Below are 21,242 nucleotides of genomic sequence, written 5' to 3' on the forward strand. Positions count from 1 at the left end.
TGTGTTATGTTACTTTGAATTTCCCAACGATTTTTGTGGCAGAATTGTTATGATATTTCTTTTATAAGGATGGTAGCGTATATTTACAGATTGACTTTTTGTAGATTTATTTTGAATTAGTCCCAAACCTAATTAATACATTTAATTAATTTTAATTTTTAATAAAATGGATTTGTTATAAAATACTTGAGTGACAAATTGGCAGAAATTTTGATTTCAGAACATTCTGCGTCAATTGTGGTTGTGAAGCTTCTGTAGTTTTAGAGTTTCTCACTTCCTCAAAAAGATTGATGTAATCTTTGATTATTTCAACATCAAAGTCATATTTTTTGACCTGTGAACGTTGTTTGAATACTGCATAAATCTTTGTTGATATATTGTTTGTTTAGTTAGTTTGTTTTTCCAAAGACTTTATTGGTGGAATTTTTACCATTTTTCTATTGTTATAATGATGGTACCGTATATTTACAAATTGAATTTTTGTAGATTTATTTTGAATTAGTCCCAAACCTAGTTAATAAATTAAATACATTTTAGTTTTTAATAAAATGTATTTATTATACAATACTTGAGTGAATAGTTGACTGTAATTATGCTTTCAGAACATTATGCGTTAAATGTGGTTTTGTAGCTTCTGAACTTTTAAAGCTACTTGAATTCTCAAGAAGATTGTTGTCATCTTTGATTATTTCAATATCAAAGTCATCATAATTTTTTTTTGACTTTAATTTCATCATCAGCTAAAATTTTAATGATTAAAAAGTTAATAAGGCACATAATACAAACCATTTTGTATTTAAATTTGTTTTTATATTACAAGAAATATGGTATTGGTCCCACAAACCTATTTACATTATTCATAGGATTATTAGGAGTTAAAGATATGTGATATAACTGATATCCTTTGAATATACACCATACAGATTGTGCATGACTTCAATATGTCATGTTTGCCCTTCAGCATAAAAATCAAAAATATTATTATAAAACTAGTTTGTAGAATTGGTCAAAAATTGGATTTTCTCAGTACTTTTCTGAATAAGCAGGAAAAAATTATAAAAAACAGAGGAAAAGTAGGAATGGTTATGCTACAACAGCTTTTATGAAAATCAATTTTTTGGGAATTCAGAAAGGAATACTTTAAATTTTCACCAAATACATACCTAGTAACTTTATAGGTACTTTCAAAATATTTTGGCATTTTACATTTTTTTGATTTAATCCATGTTGATAAAACGATAACTATATAGAGATGGAATGTTGATGACTTAAAAAAGTACCAACAATTACCTAAATGTTATACAATTAATCATTTATTTGAAAAAACTTTAATTTTTAAAAGGTATTAAAGTAATTTAAGATATCTATTAAATTGAATTGTATTTAACATGACGTGTACTATCTACATATAATATATTTAAAATAAGTTGAATTACAAATTCCCTTACAAAATTATGTAAATAGCTACTTACAGCCTATTTTCTTTAGGCATGTTTAAATTATATATAAATAAAGTTACCATTAAAATTTACAAAAGGTTGTTTTGAATTGTGATCTAAAATGTAAATTGAAAACAATTAAGTTACAATGTCCATGCAATGGAGTAGTATGGCGTTTAGACACCAGCCATGTCTGGACTAGTAGTTAATGAGGTCCACATGGAAAACATACTTTACATTTAATATGTTAATCTATAGATATGTCAATTGTCATTATAAGGCAATACAACACGCTTAACTGGTCTGGTGTAGGAAGCATCAAGATTCACAAAAAACCTTTCTTGAGAAAGCAGCAAATTTGAAGTTAAATAATGAAGTTTGAAAATACAGTCATCTAGTTGAAACATTTCAGGTAGATATGCATGCTGTTTTTTTCAAATTATTATGAACAATATCAACGGAAGTGTCAAAGCTATGATCAATTCAATTAAAAATTAGTAAGCTAATTATTTAGCAGAATATTTTAAGATAAATGTTGTCTTTTTTTTTTTCGTTTTAAACCGACGGCGCCGCGGGAATTGCTTTCGCATTACTGCCGCGACGCCGCTAGATAAATGTTATCTTTTTTTTTCTAGTTTTGAACCGACGACGCCGCGGGAACTGCTTACGCATTGCTTCCGCAAATAAATGTTATCTATAGTTAAAAAAAAAAGACTTTGCTATAAAATGATGTCACAACTTTTAGATCCGTTTTTATTTTGTACTTGGCTTTTTTTATTTTTCCACAAAATTTAGCAGGGTGTTTTTGTTCAGATATAATATTTAATATGTTTCTTTATGAGCATACCTAACACAACTGTATAATCAAACGTATGACATGCGAACACTTTTACACAGTAAATCTAATCACGACAAAAACCCTACATATAACAATACAAATATATGCATTTTTTAGAAAATAAAATATCAATATACATATAGTACAATAAAAATTGTTGATGTCATAAATAAAGCTAAATTAACAATATAAATAACTATTACCAACTTTCAATTCTTAAGATTATTGATTATCCAGATACCACATTAAAAAAATATTAACAAATTAGATATTAAACGATTATGTAGGTTAGTATGTCTCCTGTAAACTTATATTTTTATGGACAGTGGCGGATCCAGGGGGATGGCAAAGGGATCATTTTCCCAATCCCCCCCCCCCCCCATCACCGGAGTTTTCCTTTTTTTACACTGAGTTTAGCCAATTTTTTAGCCAATTGTGGAACTTTTTGTACTTTTACTCTCTCATGCCCTTCCCGGATCTGCCACTGTTTATGGATTACGACTAAAGCTTTTGACTATCAATTAAATTCAAGTTATAACTAGTATTAACTCCATTTTTAAGTCTTACTATATTTTAAGCAGCTGGGAAGTTTGTTTTAACTTTTTGAATATATGTTATATCTTTACTCATATTTTACATAACATTTCTTCATTTTGAAATACATTTTTCAAAGTCCCGAGCTTATAATCAAAGTAAAATAGTTTAATGGTTCATAATAATATTAGTATAAAATATTAAAATTTAAGAGATTTGTTTGTAAACAGGGCTAAAAAGAGCATAACATTATCAAAATAAACACTAAAAAAAAAACATTTTAAATTATCAAAAATAGCAATCTTGAAAACGGTTAATCCCAAATTCAAAAAATAAGAATGTGGTATTTTTTTTTTAAGACTATTTTCAAACATCATTAGTTTTAGTTAGTGGTTACTGCTTGCATTGTTTTAAAGTAGAAAATATACGTTAAAAACTAATTATAAATTACAAAATAAAAACCTTAAAAAGTAAAAACAAGCACTCAAGTTATTTTAAATCTGACACCAGACCGGCCGCATTGCGTTCAGCGACTTGTACGCGCCCCGCCTGGGTCAGAGTCTGCACGCCTGCCGGCCACCGGTGCTTTGTTCTGTTCCTGACTCGGCTGGCACCCAACCGGCGGGTACCCTCCATCATTCCGTCACAGAACACGGGACCATAAGACCGTAATTCACCATAAGATTTTTTAATCTTCAAATTCCAACACTCTTCAACATTTTTACATCCGATATTCTTCACTCTGAAAACACCACTCTTGCTACCTTCGCTGGTGATACAGCCATTATTTCAACAAACGTCGATCTAACCAGAGCCTTTGAAGCACTCCAAGCACACCTTAACAAACTTCAAAATTGGTTCAACCTGTGAAGAATTAAAATAAATCGTAATAAATCAACACATACAACTTTCTCTCTACGTCCAGGTCTCTGCCCCCCACGACTCTTAATGATGACATGATTCCCTCTAAAGAAGCAACTTGTTATCTTGGAGTCCACCTTGACAACAAACTTACTTGGGCCACTCATATAAAAACTAAGAGAAAATCTCTTAACCTCAAACTCCTCAAACTTAGACACCTTCTCAAATCAAATCTTCCACTTAACACCAAACTTTCAATCTACAAACAAATTATTCGTCCATCAATGACCTACGGTATTCAACTTTGGGGTACGGTCAAAATATCAAATATAAAATTTTTCCAATCGTTTTAGTCAATTTGCCTTCGAAAGCCCCCTGGTACGTCAGCAATCTCTCCCTCCACTCTGACCTCAAAATCCCAACCATTAATACACTTGCCGCTCATTATTATAAATCATTCCACAAAAACACTTTCAATCACTCAAATCCTCTAATTTCAAACCTCTCCTATCTTACTCTTCCCAATAACCCATCTCGCCGTCTCAAACGAAATTTGCCCAGGGACCTCCTTAACATTTAATAAATAAAAAAAAATAATGAAACTTGTTTAGAATTTTGAAGTAGGGTCATTGGACCCCCCCCCCCCCGCCATCGATCACGCCGCCTTGTCTTGTATACTTGCATCCCCCATATTACCCATTGTATTTTATAGCTTATTACAGATTGTATATATTCTTGTTATATAATAAAAAAAAAAAGATTTTTTATTTAAGCTTATTTACAATTAAAGAGTGTCTATAAAAATGAATTCAGTGACATACGTCTTCGAAACTTTGTTTCTGTCGAGGAATCCGAGACCCACAACAGGTTTTTATTTTTATTATTATATTTCTTTTTTGTATGTCCATAATATAGGATAATCGTTACATAATAATATCAAAGAATTTATTATATATAATACGACATTATACCTAATGATATATATTGATATATTGTTATATAATTTATATGGGTAGTTATTGTAATGATGTGCTGAATCGATAGGTATACCTATATTTTTATTGGCCCAGCAGGAGGTCAGACCTACCAAATACAGAGGCCTATTTTATTGAAAATACCAGACAATCAGTTAAAATTAAAATTTTAAATTTGGTGTTTCACAAACCCCTCCTGACCTTACCTAGTTTTTAATTAGTTAAGAGCTAGTATTTTTATTATTATGTAATATTAACCTGTTAAAAATAATATTCAAATATATTTTGGTACAGAATATCCAGAGTTGTAAATTGAGTGGACAAAGTTCTATAAATATAAACTAATTGACAATTACAGTATTTGTATTAGTATTTTCAATATGGTACTAGTGTAGGTACTAGTACTATAACTATGCATTAATGCAAAACACAAAACATTAATGAATATTTTAATCTATATCTATACTAATATTATAAAGAGGAAAGATTTGATTGTTTGTATTGAATAGGCTCCGAAACTACTGGACCGATTTTAAAAATATTTTTACCATTAGAAGCCGACATTATCATTGATGAATATAGGCTAATTTAAAAAGGGAATTGATCACCCTGAGGAAGTGCTCAAACTGGAATTTTGAGATTTAAAATAGAAATTTGTGTTTAAAAATAGTTGCCATGGGTTTTGAAGCTATTATAATAATCTAAATCTATACTAATATTATAAAGAGGAAAGATTTGATTGTTTGTATTGAATAGGCTCCGAAACTACAGAACCGATTTAAATGAAATTTGGTACATAGATAGTTTAGACACTGAGGAAAAACATAGTCTACTTTTTATTACTAAAAAGGGCTGTAAGGGGCTGTAAGGGGCTATACTGGTTCGAATTGAAAAATTATTTTTTTGTTGGATAGTCCATTCATTGAGGAAGGTCATAGGCTATATAACATCACGCTAAATTCAATTAATAGAAGTGCTCAAACAGAGATTTTGAGATTTATGATAGAAATATTTGTTTATAAATGATTGCTATTGGTTATAGGAGAAATAATTAATAGAAATAGTATTTATTTATTATTGGTTGCTATTGGTCAATCGGTCAGATCAGGTACAAGCATACATCAAATCGAATTTTCACACATTGCCTACCAGGGTGGCTGAGTTGCACTTACTGCAGTGAGTTACACCAAAAAGGAGTTGAACAATCACAATTTGTTTAAGAGTTGTCATTTTTTACGGGCCACAAAGTGTGCAGGATCAGCTATAGCCTATATTAAAATATATACGTTTGTGTGCAGATCTCTGTGAAGAAGATAGGCTAATTTAAAAAGAGTTAAATTTGGTTTTTATTCGTCGGAATTTAGTACGTTTAGGTTAGGTTAGGACTATGTATTGATTAATTACATTAATCCGCCGTATTATATCAAAATAAACTTGGTATAACTTTGATACTTTAGAGTTAAATCATACACTTACGTACAAACCGCACTGGGTCCGCGATCTACCGCAGGTGGATTGCCTACCTGATAATATACTGCTGCGAATCAGAATTTTTATTCCAGGCATCAGAAAAGTTAAGATAAATTTTGAACACCGTATTATTTATTTAAATAATGATAATATTATGAATTACAATAGACGGTTAAGTTGATGAAACTATGCTATTTTTTTGAAAATATAAAAGGGTAATATTAATTACTAGCTGATCCTGTGCACTTCGTTGCCCGTTAAATCTACCAACTCTATATGACTCAAACTTTGTTCAATTCGTTATTTAATATACCGAATAATTATTAAAAAAATATTCGGTATATTAAATAACGAATTGAACAAAGTTTGAGTCATATAGAGTTGGTAGATTTAACGGGCAACGAAGTGCACAGGATCAGCTAGTAATTAATATTACCCTTTTATATTTTCAAAAAAATAGCATAGTTTCATCAACTTAACCGTCTATTGTAATTCATAATATTATCATTATTTAAATAAATAATTATTAATACCCAACCTTCAAAATATTACCTATTCTGTGATGCTAGAATACTTCTAAGTATATATAAAAAAAAAAAAAATGAAAACCTTACCTAACGTCCTAACGGATAATGGCAAAATTACTATATGACATTGTATACTACGATTTAAGATAGACTTGTTGAATATAATTTAAAATTGTACAACGTATCATCATAGTGAGCAACAACAACAACATCGTTGTTATTAATAATGTGCAAAATCACGCCATATCATGTGATATAATTATTAGCGAATCGAATATTGTTAAACAGTGGCGTGAGACTTAGGTCAATAGGTCACTTGTATATAAGGCCGACTCTTAGCATACTGTAGGTTCTACATTATAATATTACTTATGTGTACGGCATGCGTTTAATAAATGTTACTTGTTACTAAAAGCAGTGTAGTCATTTTTGTCCAGATCGATCTACAAACATAATCCTAAACTCAACAAGACTAATACAGTATGTATACTGTTATCACATATTCACATACAACATATTGGTCCAACAAATATTTCAACTTACAAGGCAGTTATATGTCATAGGTATTACACAAGGTAGGTTAAGTACAACAACAAAATCACTTTAAAAAAATACGTGCACCGCCAAAACAATGTTATCGTTCGATGAGAAAATATATAGATGATTAGCTATCTATTGGTCATCAGCTAATTTAAATGTGTAACATTAAGAGAAATTTGTGAATTTTGTTATATAAAAACCAAAATATAACCTAATGTTGTTTTAGTACAATATGTGTAGTTACATATTATATCTGATACTGTGCATTTCGTTGCCTGTTAAAAATACCAACTCTATATGATTCAACTTTGTTTAATTTGTTATTTGATATTCAGTGTAATGTTGTTCAAAGCTTAAAAATTTTCATCTTGAAATACCTTCTTTGAAATATCTCAAGGTTAGGTCAAAATTTGTTACAATCTTAGATAACATTTTTAATACAAAATCTAGTATAAGTGGATAGTTATCAACGAGTAATTCTTTCCAAAAGCACACGTCAATCTCTTTAGCAGATAAAAATGGATCTGTTTCAACTCACATAATTCTAATTGAAGTGAAGCATCTTACTTTTCAATTTCAACTGTTGTAGGAGTATTGTACACATTTATTAACTACTTATTTATATAATACAGATAAACATTATAATTGTATGAAGTAATTTGTAAATGTACCAAGGGCCAGATAAAAAAGGTATGCTAGTTCCCCATCCATTTTATAATATAAATCATAAAAATAAACTTTATTTAATAAACTGCTACAAAAATATTAGGTACATATAATTCACTACAATTTATAGGTATATTAAAAAAAAAAATACATATACTCTGTCCCACGAGAGATCATGCCGCGCACCGACCAAAACTAGTCCCCCTGCGCTTCATACCTGTCAGAGGGGAACCAGTTTCGACAGCAGGGTGACGCAGGGGGATGCGCAGAACCGGCATGTTCTCTTTTGGGACAGAGTATAGTAATACAAATCATATTTTGTTTTTTTGATTTTGAGAAAAAGTTCAAATTTATGTGTCATTAGTCATTACATTAATACATATTATATTATATTTATATATATATATGTTACAGTAAAAGTACCTAACCTAAGATATACAACATAGTTTGGTCAGACACAGAATGATTTTGGTAGTTCGGACTTCACCCTGGTTTGTCTTAAGACATACCAATTACAAAATCTCATATTTTATATTTTAAAAATATTTTTACCATTAGAAGCCGACATTATCATTGATGAATATAGGCTAATTTAAAAAGGGAATTGATCACCCTGAGGAAGTGCTCAAACTGGAATTTTGAGATTTAAAATAGAAATTTGTGTTTAAAAATAGTTGCCATGGGTTTTGAAGCTATTATAATAATCTAAATCTATACTAATATTATAAAGAGGAAAGATTTGATTGTTTGTATTGAATAGGCTCCGAAACTACAGAACCGATTTAAATGAAATTTGGTACATAGATAGTTTAGACACTGAGGAAAAACATAGTCTACTTTTTATTACTAAAAAGGGCTGTAAGGGGCTGTAAGGGGCTATACTGGTTCGAATTGAAAAATTATTTTTTTGTTGGATAGTCCATTCATTGAGGAAGGTCATAGGCTATATAACATCACGCTAAATTCAATTAATAGAAGTGCTCAAACAGAGATTTTGAGATTTATGATAGAAATATTTGTTTATAAATGATTGCTATTGGTTATAGGAGAAATAATTAATAGAAATAGTATTTATTTATTATTGGTTGCTATTGGTCAATCGGTCAGATCAGGTACAAGCATACATCAAATCGAATTTTCACACATTGCCTACCAGGGTGGCTGAGTTGCACTTACTGCAGTGAGTTACACCAAAAAGGAGTTGAACAATCACAATTTGTTTAAGAGTTGTCATTTTTTACGGGCCACAAAGTGTGCAGGATCAGCTATAGCCTATATTAAAATATATACGTTTGTGTGCAGATCTCTGTGAAGAAGATAGGCTAATTTAAAAAGAGTTAAATTTGGTTTTTATTCGTCGGAATTTAGTACGTTTAGGTTAGGTTAGGACTATGTATTGATTAATTACATTAATCCGCCGTATTATATCAAAATAAACTTGGTATAACTTTGATACTTTAGAGTTAAATCATACACTTACGTACAAACCGCACTGGGTCCGCGATCTACCGCAGGTGGATTGCCTACCTGATAATATATTGCTGCGAATCAGAATTTTTATTCCAGGCATCAGAAAAGTTAAGATAAATTTTGAACACCGTATTATTTATTTAAATAATGATAATATTATGAATTACAATAGACGGTTAAGTTGATGAAACTATGCTATTTTTTTGAAAATATAAAAGGGTAATATTAATTACTAGCTGATCCTGTGCACTTCGTTGCCCGTTAAATCTACCAACTCTATATGACTCAAACTTTGTTCAATTCGTTATTTAATATACCGAATAATTATTAAAAAAATATTCGGTATATTAAATAACGAATTGAACAAAGTTTGAGTCATATAGAGTTGGTAGATTTAACGGGCAACGAAGTGCACAGGATCAGCTAGTAATTAATATTACCCTTTTATATTTTCAAAAAAATAGCATAGTTTCATCAACTTAACCGTCTATTGTAATTCATAATATTATCATTATTTAAATAAATAATTATTAATACCCAACCTTCAAAATATTACCTATTCTGTGATGCTAGAATACTTCTAAGTATATATAAAAAAAAAAAAAATGAAAACCTTACCTAACGTCCTAACGGATAATGGCAAAATTACTATATGACATTGTATACTACGATTTAAGATAGACTTGTTGAATATAATTTAAAATTGTACAACGTATCATCATAGTGAGCAACAACAACAACATCGTTGTTATTAATAATGTGCAAAATCACGCCATATCATGTGATATAATTATTAGCGAATCGAATATTGTTAAACAGTGGCGTGAGACTTAGGTCAATAGGTCACTTGTATATAAGGCCGACTCTTAGCATACTGTAGGTTCTACATTATAATATTACTTATGTGTACGGCATGCGTTTAATAAATGTTACTTGTTACTAAAAGCAGTGTAGTCATTTTTGTCCAGATCGATCTACAAACATAATCCTAAACTCAACAAGACTAATACAGTATGTATACTGTTATCACATATTCACATACAACATATTGGTCCAACAAATATTTCAACTTACAAGGCAGTTATATGTCATAGGTATTACACAAGGTAGGTTAAGTACAACAACAAAATCACTTTAAAAAAATACGTGCACCGCCAAAACAATGTTATCGTTCGATGAGAAAATATATAGATGATTAGCTATCTATTGGTCATCAGCTAATTTAAATGTGTAACATTAAGAGAAATTTGTGAATTTTGTTATATAAAAACCAAAATATAACCTAATGTTGTTTTAGTACAATATGTGTAGTTACATATTATATCTGATACTGTGCATTTCGTTGCCTGTTAAAAATACCAACTCTATATGATTCAACTTTGTTTAATTTGTTATTTGATATTCAGTGTAATGTTGTTCAAAGCTTAAAAATTTTCATCTTGAAATACCTTCTTTGAAATATCTCAAGGTTAGGTCAAAATTTGTTACAATCTTAGATAACATTTTTAATACAAAATCTAGTATAAGTGGATAGTTATCAACGAGTAATTCTTTCCAAAAGCACACGTCAATCTCTTTAGCAGATAAAAATGGATCTGTTTCAACTCACATAATTCTAATTGAAGTGAAGCATCTTACTTTTCAATTTCAACTGTTGTAGGAGTATTGTACACATTTATTAACTACTTATTTATATAATACAGATAAACATTATAATTGTATGAAGTAATTTGTAAATGTACCAAGGGCCAGATAAAAAAGGTATGCTAGTTCCCCATCCATTTTATAATATAAATCATAAAAATAAACTTTATTTAATAAACTGCTACAAAAATATTAGGTACATATAATTCACTACAATTTATAGGTATATTAAAAAAAAAAATACATATACTCTGTCCCACGAGAGATCATGCCGCGCACCGACCAAAACTAGTCCCCCTGCGCTTCATACCTGTCAGAGGGGAACCAGTTTCGACAGCAGGGTGACGCAGGGGGATGCGCAGAACCGGCATGTTCTCTTTTGGGACAGAGTATAGTAATACAAATCATATTTTGTTTTTTTGATTTTGAGAAAAAGTTCAAATTTATGTGTCATTAGTCATTACATTAATACATATTATATTATATTTATATATATATATGTTACAGTAAAAGTACCTAACCTAAGATATACAACATAGTTTGGTCAGACACAGAATGATTTTGGTAGTTCGGACTTCACCCTGGTTTGTCTTAAGACATACCAATTACAAAATCTCTTTTGTAAAAATTCAAATTACAAAAGTCATTCGTGGTTTGACAAAACTAATTTTGTTTCATATCCTAGGTTATTCTAGGTTTTTACCTTGCTCAACATTGGTATTCAACTATTTTCTTAGCAGAATCAGTCTTGAATGACAGCCTAGGACTTTTTCTAAGAAAACCAAAACCATCCTCGAAAGCTTCACTTTGCTACAATAAACAAAAACAATAAATTAAATTAAATTATAAATAACAACAAAGGTAATTATTTTAACTCACAACTTTTTCAAGTGCCTTATTAGAAATGTCTTCAGGTATTAACATGCTTATTTCTTCTCCTTCCGTTGTCTTCCTACAATTTTGCAATTCTCTTGTAGTCTTTATGGCCAGCCTAGGACTTTTTCTAAGAGAACCAAAACCATCCTCGAAAGCTTCACTTCGCTACAATAAACAAAAACAATAAATTAAATTAAATTATTAATAACAACAAAGGTAATTATTTTAACTCACAACTTTTTCAAGTGCCTTATTAGAAATGTCTTCAGGTATTAACATGCTTATTTCTTCTCCTTCCGTTGTCTTCCTACAATTTTGCAATTCTCTTGTAGTCTTTATGGCCAGCCTAGGACTTCTTCTAAGAGAACCAAAACCATCCTCGAAAGCTTCACTTCGCTACAATAAACAAAAACAATAAATTAAATTAAATTATAAGTAACAACAAAGATAATTATTTTAACTCACAACTTTTTCAAGTGCCTTATTAGAAATGTCTTCAGGTATTAACATGCTTATTTCTTCTCCTTCCGTTGTCTTCCTACAATTTTGCAATTCTCTTGTAGTCTTTATGGCCAGCCTAGGACTTTTTCTAAGAGAACCAAAACCATCCTCGAAAGCTTCACTTTGCTACAATAAACAAAAACAATAAATTAAATTAAATTATAAGTAACAGCAAAGGTAATTATTTTAACTCACAACTTTTTCAAGTGCCTTATTAGAAATGTCTTCAGGTATTAACATGCTTATTTCTTCTCCTTCCGTTGTCTTCCTACAATTTTGCAATTCTCTTGTAGTCTTTATGGCCAGCCTAGGACTTTTTCTAAGAGAACCAAAACCATCCTCGAAAGCTTCACTTCGCTACAATAAACAAAAACAATAAATTAAATTAAATTATAAGTAACAGCAAAGGTAATTATTTTAACTCACAACTTTTTCAAGTGCCTTATTAGAAATGTCTTCAGGTATTAACATGCTTATTTCTTCTCCTTCCGTTGTCTTCCTACAATTTTGCAATTCTCTTGTAGTCTTGATGGCCAGCCTAGGACTTTTTCTAAGAGAACCAAAACCATCCTCGAAAGCTTCACTTCGCTACAATAAACAAAAACAATAAATTAAATTATATTATAAGTAACAACAAAGGTAATTATTTTAACTCACAACTTTTTCAAGTGCCTTATTAGAAATGTCTTCAGGTATTAACATGCTTATTTCTTCTCCTTCCGTTGTCTTCCTACAATTTTGCAATTCTCTTGTAGTCTTTATGGCCAGCCTAGGACTTCTTCTAAGAGAACCAAAACCATCCTCGAAAGCTTCACTTCGCTACAATAAACAAAAACAATAAATTAAATTAAATTATAAGTAACAACAAAGATAATTATTTTAACTCACAACTTTTTCAAGTGCCTTATTAGAAATGTCTTCAGGTATTAACATGCTTATTTCTTCTCCTTCCGTTGTCTTCCTACAATTTTGCAATTCTCTTGTAGTCTTTATGGCCAGCCTAGGACTTTTTCTAAGGGAACCAAAACCATCCTCGAAAGCTTCACTTCGCTACAATAAACAAAAACAATAAATTAAATTAAATTATAAATAACAACAAAGGTAATTATTTTAACTCACAACTTTTTCAAGTGCCTTATTAGAAATGTCTTCAGGTATTAACATGCTTATTTCTTCTCCTTCCGTTGTCTTCCTACAATTTTGCAATTCTCTTGTAGCCTTTATGGCCAGCCTAGGACTTTTTCTAAGAGAACCAAAACCATTCTCGAAAGCCTCACTTCGCTATATTAAACAAAAACAACAAATCAATTGATAAGTAACAACAAAGGTAATTATTTTAACTCACAACTTTTTTAAGTGCCTTATTAGAAATGTCTTTAGGTTTTAACATGCTTATTGCTTTTCCTGTTGTTGTCTTCCTACATTTTCGCAATACTCTTGTAGCTGAAGTTGCTTTCACTTTACTTATAGGTGTACCTTCATTTTTTCCATCTGGTTTATTCTTGGAAAATGTAGTTGTGGTTTGTGGCAATACTCTATGTTCAGCAGTTGGAAGTTTAAGGCTCTTGGAACTCTTATCTGGTGTAATTACGGACGTAAACGAAATATCTTTTTGTACCCTAATAGATGGGTTGCTTTCTTTAATTATATTAGATGCAGAACCATCATTGTCAGCAGATAGATACCAACTATTGTTATGACTCGTTACCGAAACTTTATTCTGGACTTTTGTTGATGTTTTTTCTGAAGACTCCAAAACTTCAACATTAAATCCAGGAGGTACCAAAATTGGGGTAACAAAATCATCATTCATACACACAGTGGTTTTGCCATCAATTTTGGTGTTCTTTGATACTGTCCATGACCCATTTAAATTGAAATTCTCTTTTAATATATTAACATTATTTAAATTTATTACTTTCCACATAGATTTTCCTATTTTTCTACGTTCTAATACTATTTCACCCGGCTTATTAAATTCTTTTATAGATGAATCAACTGATGGACATGTTAAACTTGGGGTTAAGGAAACCTTTTTCTGAAGTTTTGTTAGTGGTTTTTCTGAAGTTTCTAAAACTTCAACATTAAATCCAACAGGTACCATAAGTGGTTGTTCACCATCATTCATACACACAGTGTTATTGCCATCAATTTTGGTGTCCTTTGATACTGTCCATGACCCATTTAAATTGGAGTTCTCTTTTAATGTATTGATCTTATCAGACTTTCTTACTTTCCACATGGACTTTCCATTTTGTGTACCTTTTACTATTTCACCCATCTTAGTAAGTTCTTTTAGATTTGAATCAACCAATACAGATTTGAAATTTGGGTTTAAAGAAACCTTTTTCTGAAGTTTTGTTAGTGGTTTTTCTGAAGTTTCTAAAACTTCAACATTAAATCCAACAGGTACCATAAGTGGTTGTTCACCATCATTCATACACACAGTGTTATTCCCATCAATTTTGGTGTCCTTTGATACTGTCCATGACCCATTTAAATTGAAGTTCTCTTTTAATGTATTGATCTTATCAGATTTTCTTACTTTCCACATGGACTTTCCATTTTGTGTACTTTTTACTATTTCACCCATCTTTGTAAGTTCTTTTAGATTTGATTCAACCGATACAGATTTGAAATTTGGGTTTAAAGAAACCTTTTTCTGAAGTTTTGTTAGTGGTTTTTCTGAAGTTTCTAAAACTTCAACATTAAATCCAACAGGTACCATAAGTGGTTGTTCACCATCATTCATACACACAGTGTTATTTCCATCAATTTGGGTGTCCTTTGATACTGTCCATGACCCATTTAAATTGAAGTTCTCTTTTAATGTATCGATCTTATCAGACTTTCTTACTTTCCACATGGACTTTCCATTTTGTGTACCTTTTACTATTTCACCCATCTTAGTAAGTTCTTTTAGATTTGAATCAACTGATACAGATTTGAAATTTGGGTTTAAAGAAACCTTTTCCTGAAGTTTTGTAAGTTTTTTTTCTAGAGTCTCAGAAGCTTCAACATTAAATTCAGCAGGCGCTTGAAATAGTGGTTCATCATTAATTTGATTTTTCCCTCCAATTTTGTTATCTAGTGTAAGACTTTTAATATTAAATGGTGAATTTACTAATTGTAAAGCTTTTGCAGACTTTGTGTTGTTTTCAAAATGTTTAGATACTGACCCTCCATGGTCTGCAGATATCGATAAACTGTTTTTATGGCTTGCGTTTAAAGCATTAGGCGTACCAATTTTAATGAAAAGAGAATTTTTTTTTATTATATTTTTTTTTTTTGATCCATCATTCATTTGTGTAATTTGACTTTTACTTTTGCGTTTGTTAGAATTACTTTCTTTAAGAGATGAATTAAATGTTAAACATTTGAAATTTGGGTTTAAAGAAACCTTTTTCTGAAGTTTTGTTAGTGGTTTTTCTGAAGTTTCTAAAACTTCAACATTAAATCCAACAGGTACTATAAGTGGTTGTTCACCATCCTTCATACACACAGTGTTATTTCCATCAATTTGGGTGTCCTTTGATACTGTCCATGACCCATTTAAATTGAAGTTCTTTTTTAATGTATTGATCTTATTAGACTTTCTTACTTTCCACATGGGTTTTCCATTTTGTGTAACTTTTACTATTTCACCCATCTTAGTAAGTTCTTTAAAACTTTTATGATCATGAACTTCAAGGCCACTTTTTTTAATCCTCGAATCAACCATTTCTAACCTTTTCACTCCGTCTTTTACCATTTTAGATAAATATTTTTTCTTTTTATGCTTTAATACTTGGCTATTTGTTTTCAAATCTTTTGGCCTACATGTTAGAAAACAAGCTCCCAAACGATTATAAAATTGTATTAATTTAGTTATTTCCCATAAACACTTTCTGGTACAATCAACTTTAGTTAAATATTTATTCAAAACCTTTGCTACGTCTTTAGGATTGAAATTGATGCGAGGTATTTCAACACTTACATTTTCAACTTGAGGATCTAATGGATTCTCATTTAATTCATTTGCCTTGTTCTTTGCTATATCACCTTCAACTAAGTCATTATTTAAATTGCTTGAATCAATGATCTAACACAAAATATTGAAATTAAATTAAATTATGGAACTAAATTAATATATAAAATAATATTTAAAATATTATAAAATTTATAAATTTATAAACTCAAGTATATAATTAGTATTATTATTTAAAGTAATAATTGATTTAATAATATTCATGTATTTAATAAACTTACAGCTATTTTAAAGTAATAACTATCGTTTAATAGAAAACTATTTTTTTTTAATTTTACTGATACATACATTTTGTTTTAAAACTATTATGGATTAATAAGATATTTGAGTAATTTAATTCAGCTTTGCGAATATTCTTGATAAAATAAACTAAGAAAGAAAATAGAAAATTACTCACTTTTTGAGAAGCTTGAAACTTAGCTTCTAACGTCTCCAAATCAGGTGACGGAGATAGAAGATTTCTAAATACATTTTGGGTAACTTCTTTGATTAACATTACATCATTGAGCTCAGAAATGTAATGTAGGAATGAATCTAAAATAATGACCAATGCTTCAGTAGGCACTTTTCCTCTACTTACCTAAAAGATATTATATAATACAATTTTAACAATTATATACATAAAAATCAAAAAAATACATACTTTAGCAAGTTCTTCCAAGAAAATTACTTGTATTTGAGTTCTCAAACTAGGAGTGAATGATTTGAGGGCTCTATATAGAACTTCACTAAATTTATTCATATACTCCAAGTTCCAATCACAGTTGACAAAGGTAAATAGTAATTGTTTTAAACAATGCCTCACCCACATCATACATGCATCAATACGGTGCTGTCTTATTGACATCCAATTATCTTTGATAGTAAGAAAAAATGCATCCAAAAAAAATATTTTACCTTGATAAGAAGTGCAACTATGGATAAGATAACTTAATTGTTCAGTCACACTTTCCTGAAAATGTTAAAATTGTATTAAGTATGATACTTGTACCGCCAAATAAAAGTGTCCAATATTTTAATGTGTATGCTTTCAAAAAATTTAATGATTTAGGCTATACAATCTGGGGCGGACTGGCTACTTTCGGTCCAGGGTACAAAATTAGTTAAGGGCTCTTATATATTTTTTTAAACTTACTAAAATTATGGAAGAAATCTACATTTAATCAGAGTTAAATTTAAGATAGGTCCTAATTACGAATGGGAGCTCGAAGTGCTACTTGGCTTATAGTACCCTGGGCCGGTCGGCCCCTGCATACACTAGATATAAGCATAGACTTTAAAATAGTATCAGGTCTATGGCTTTAAACCAATTGTGACTATATTTCAAAAAATTTATAATTACAGAATATTTATTAGGTAGGTATATTAATATATTATATTTAATATTTGAATTATAACAAATAATTTTGAATATAATATAATAATAATTTTCCTATAGAAAATTGATGTAAAAAATAATAGAAATTTAAGTTTTTATTACTAATTCTAAATGCTTAAAAATAACAAATGATGAATAATTTATAAATATTCTGAAATAAAAAGTATTGAATGGATGGACTTAATGACATATACATGTGTTTGATTAAGATAAACAAATTATTTACTTGAGGTACTGGTTTATCAGACGTCCACATAAAGTAAAATAATCCTTTCCATATAACCAAATAATTATTCAATTGAAATGCTAAAAAATTCATAAGTAATAATTAATATCAACAAAAGAAATAATGTATAATAAGCAGTTTTGACTTAGTTTATAAATTTAAATTTAGGATAGTAGGGTCCTAGTGGGTACTTACTCTCAGTGACGTTGCAAAAGGGGAAATCGAGAGGCTGCCATCTATGAGTATCTTGAGGGGTGGTGGCCGGTGGGTGGGTAATGGTTAATAGCTGATAATTTAATTTTATGACCTACATAATATATTACGATTTTAACAAATAATAGGAAGATCAAACTAATCAAAAAAATGCTGTTCTTTAAGATTTTAACTTTTAATGGAAAATAATAAAAATTGGATATCTTATATTTAATTTGTTAATCTTAGGTACTTGGTATTTTTGTTTAAAATAATTGTTATAAAAAAAAAAATCCTAAGTATGGTTACAATAAGAACCAGTCATGGGAATATCTACCTTCTCATAAGAAATATTTAGTATTACTTTTCTTAAAGGTAACAGAAACATTTATAGTTTATTGGTGTTTGAACCAGAATTTCATTCATTATCTATTTAACATCTTGTTTTAAATTTATTAACACTTGTATGTTAAGATTTACTATAACGTTTAATATCAAGCACACAAGCATGCTCATATTCAAAACTCGTGTCATTCATATTATAAAATCACCATTGCCACCAGGGAATTTTCAACTGCATGTACTAAAGTACAAGTATCAATATCACTATAACTATTATTAGATTGTAAGTAATTCTTATATCTTGCCCCGGGTGGGATTTCATCTTGTGGGCATGCTACAAATCGCTTTATCGTGTAGAGGTATATATACAGATTATAAAATATTAAATTGTTAAAATAAAACAAATGAAGTGTAAAATATGTAACATACCATCACTCGTATCTTCTGAATTTTTCAGTAACAGTTGTTTAATTTGTTTGATACCATCACTTATAGTTCTAGGATCATTTGATGCCAATAACTTTGTGAGTTCTATCTCTTGTGTCACCAAATCCACTTTGGCTTCTGGGACTTCGGTAGCCATTTCTCGTTCTAAAGGATTTGTTTAAATTACTGGAAACAAAAAGCGGGCCACAATTAATAACAATTTGTTGAAAATAAATGAAGTCTATAATAGTTTGCAACACTTTTAAAAACAACAGTGGAAACTATTAAGTAATATACCTAAACCTTTAACTTATAATTTATAACACGTACTATGGTTACAACTTAAAAGCTAGAGGCTATATGCATAACCTCACCTTTTATATTATAAAGTTGAGACAAGATTTTTGATTCAAAAAAATTCGATACGTATCGATAAGGAATAGTTACGTAGGTACCTACCAACTCGTATCGAAGTTTGAGTTCTATCGAATAGGTACTTATCGCTTGTAACTGCAAGTTTAACTTTTTGAACGCACACAATTTATTTAGTACGTATCGATACACAACGATTTCTTCTTTAAAAATCTTGTCTTAACTTAGATATATCTTAAATCGTGAAACGTAAAACGAACCCACGTATTAACCTTAGCTTATACCAGACATTTGCTTACCTGAGTTATTGAAACATTAATTTTTGCGTTGTTAAAATATATGGTTACGATCACCCAATTCGGCCAAACTACACAATAGAAATTCGTTCGCTGAGTTCGCTCAAACTCGTGGACGTATAAATATTTCCTACTCTAACCTCAAAACAGCGTGAAAAAAACGCACCGGGATGCAAGCATCACTATCTCAATGCGGGATAAATGATAATGATGTAGGATGATTTTAAACTGGTTTAGTTATCATCTCCAAGGAGATTAGAGATTAAATTGTAATTTTGACGTAACCCTAGATATTTATAATAAATTAAGTTTTTCAGGAAGAAAAATTCCAAATGTATCGATAGGGAATACTGTAATAGTTACATACTAAATCTGAGTCTGATACGGGTCCGGTACTTATCGCTTGTATACCCATTGCAAGTCGTGTAACTTCTTGAACTCCAAATGAATCGTTGAAAATCTTGTTTCTGTCGATGTAATTCTTACACGTTACACATAAAACAAATACAAATCAAAGCCTGTAACATTTTACTTTTAATTTGAGTTAAGACGTATTAGTCACCCATCGATTATAGAATTATTACTTATTACTCAGTACCACGGTTGTAAATATCTACAACCGTGCTCAGTACTCTTTTGGTAGTTGTCAGAAAAAATGATAAGAGTGGATGAGATATTATCAAACACCGAGGCGACACGACTACACGAGGCAGAGCACGTAGTCGATTCACTCGCGTCGTCTCATCTCGTCTCGTCTCGCCACACCTCGTGTGCACGCCATTTTTGTCGGCTTATGGTGCAAGCCTGCACGAGAACGCAGGTGAACAAAACAAGACTACAACTTACAAAAAGCAAGGAGTACCAACTACAGTCTCACTGTCCCTCGTAGTTTGTGACGTGGCAACCTCGCGAGAGTCGTGTAGATTGTAGAGGAAGCATTATTTAGATTAGGGATCAAAATTTCCGAAAAAAACCCGGGGTTTTTACCGTTTTTTTTCGGAAAAATTTGGTTTCATTTAAAAATTCCGGAAAAAATGATTTTGACGAAAAAACTGAAAAAAAATAATAGTATCCCGCATTTCCGATAATGATGTTTTGTTGATACGTATTTTCCTAACAATTATTAATTAATATTGTCATTACTCATTTGTCAATCGTGCGCTGTCTATATATTTGATCTACAATTTACAAGTAATATTAACTATATAACATTAATTACAGGTGATTTATTTTCGGAGAAATAGACTCTCACATAAATACCAATTTGATTTGTAACTATGTTATTTTTAGAACAAATAATGAAATATCCGTATTCATATTTTTAATAGTTTAATTTTAAATTTTAATACAATAATACATTGATATATACGTATTGGCAAGTGTGAAATGACAATAACATGTTTCCTTATCTATTTTTCAAAATGGTTTTTTTACATAGATTATTTTAATTTTTAAGCGTAAATACAATTTTTTAATTTTCCAAAAATTCTGTTTTTTTTTTAATTTTCTGAAAACTGGTTTTTTTTGGAAATGTATTATTTTAATATTCTAAATAATATAATCTAAATAAAAAATGTTGACGATATCAGCGACAAGTCACCGAATTAGGTGTTCGATATTACGTGCATCACTAACCTAACCAA

General features: G+C 30.1%; 1 protein-coding gene across 1 annotated transcript; it reads right to left on the reverse strand.

Moving 5' to 3' along the window:
* Window positions 1-13: 13 nt before the first annotated feature.
* On the reverse strand, window positions 14-19,088 carry LOC132942180 (uncharacterized). The gene is made up of 17 exons (XM_061010501.1): window positions 18,935-19,088; window positions 17,972-18,051; window positions 17,011-17,319; window positions 16,765-16,947; window positions 14,288-16,421; window positions 13,686-14,224; window positions 13,460-13,621; window positions 13,229-13,390; window positions 12,998-13,159; window positions 12,767-12,928; window positions 12,536-12,697; window positions 12,305-12,466; window positions 12,074-12,235; window positions 11,843-12,004; window positions 11,667-11,773; window positions 187-740; window positions 14-128 (listed from the first exon to the last, which is right to left on the reverse strand). The coding sequence occupies exons 1-15, from the start codon at window positions 19,086-19,088 to the stop codon at window positions 11,672-11,674; spliced, it is 4,797 nt and encodes a 1,598-aa protein (XP_060866484.1). The 3' UTR covers window positions 14-128; window positions 187-740; window positions 11,667-11,671.
* Between the last annotated feature and the right edge of the window lie 2,154 nt (window positions 19,089-21,242).

The sequence above is a fragment of the Metopolophium dirhodum genome, chromosome 1 (genome assembly GCF_019925205.1).
Source record: "Metopolophium dirhodum isolate CAU chromosome 1, ASM1992520v1, whole genome shotgun sequence".
Lineage (NCBI taxonomy): Eukaryota > Metazoa > Arthropoda > Insecta > Hemiptera > Aphididae > Metopolophium > Metopolophium dirhodum.

Coding starts and splice junctions, on each gene's coding strand:
- LOC132942180 (XM_061010501.1), bottom strand. CDS start 19,088: ATGGCTACCGAAGTCCCAGAAGCCAAAGTGGATTTGGTGACACAAGAG. Junction 18,052..18,934: donor TTCAGAAGATACGAGTGATG/GTATGTTACATA, acceptor TGAATTTTTTAG/CATTTCAATTGAATAATTAT. Junction 16,422..16,764: donor AGTTTCAAGCTTCTCAAAAA/GTGAGTAATTTT, acceptor ATTTTGTGTTAG/ATCATTGATTCAAGCAATTT.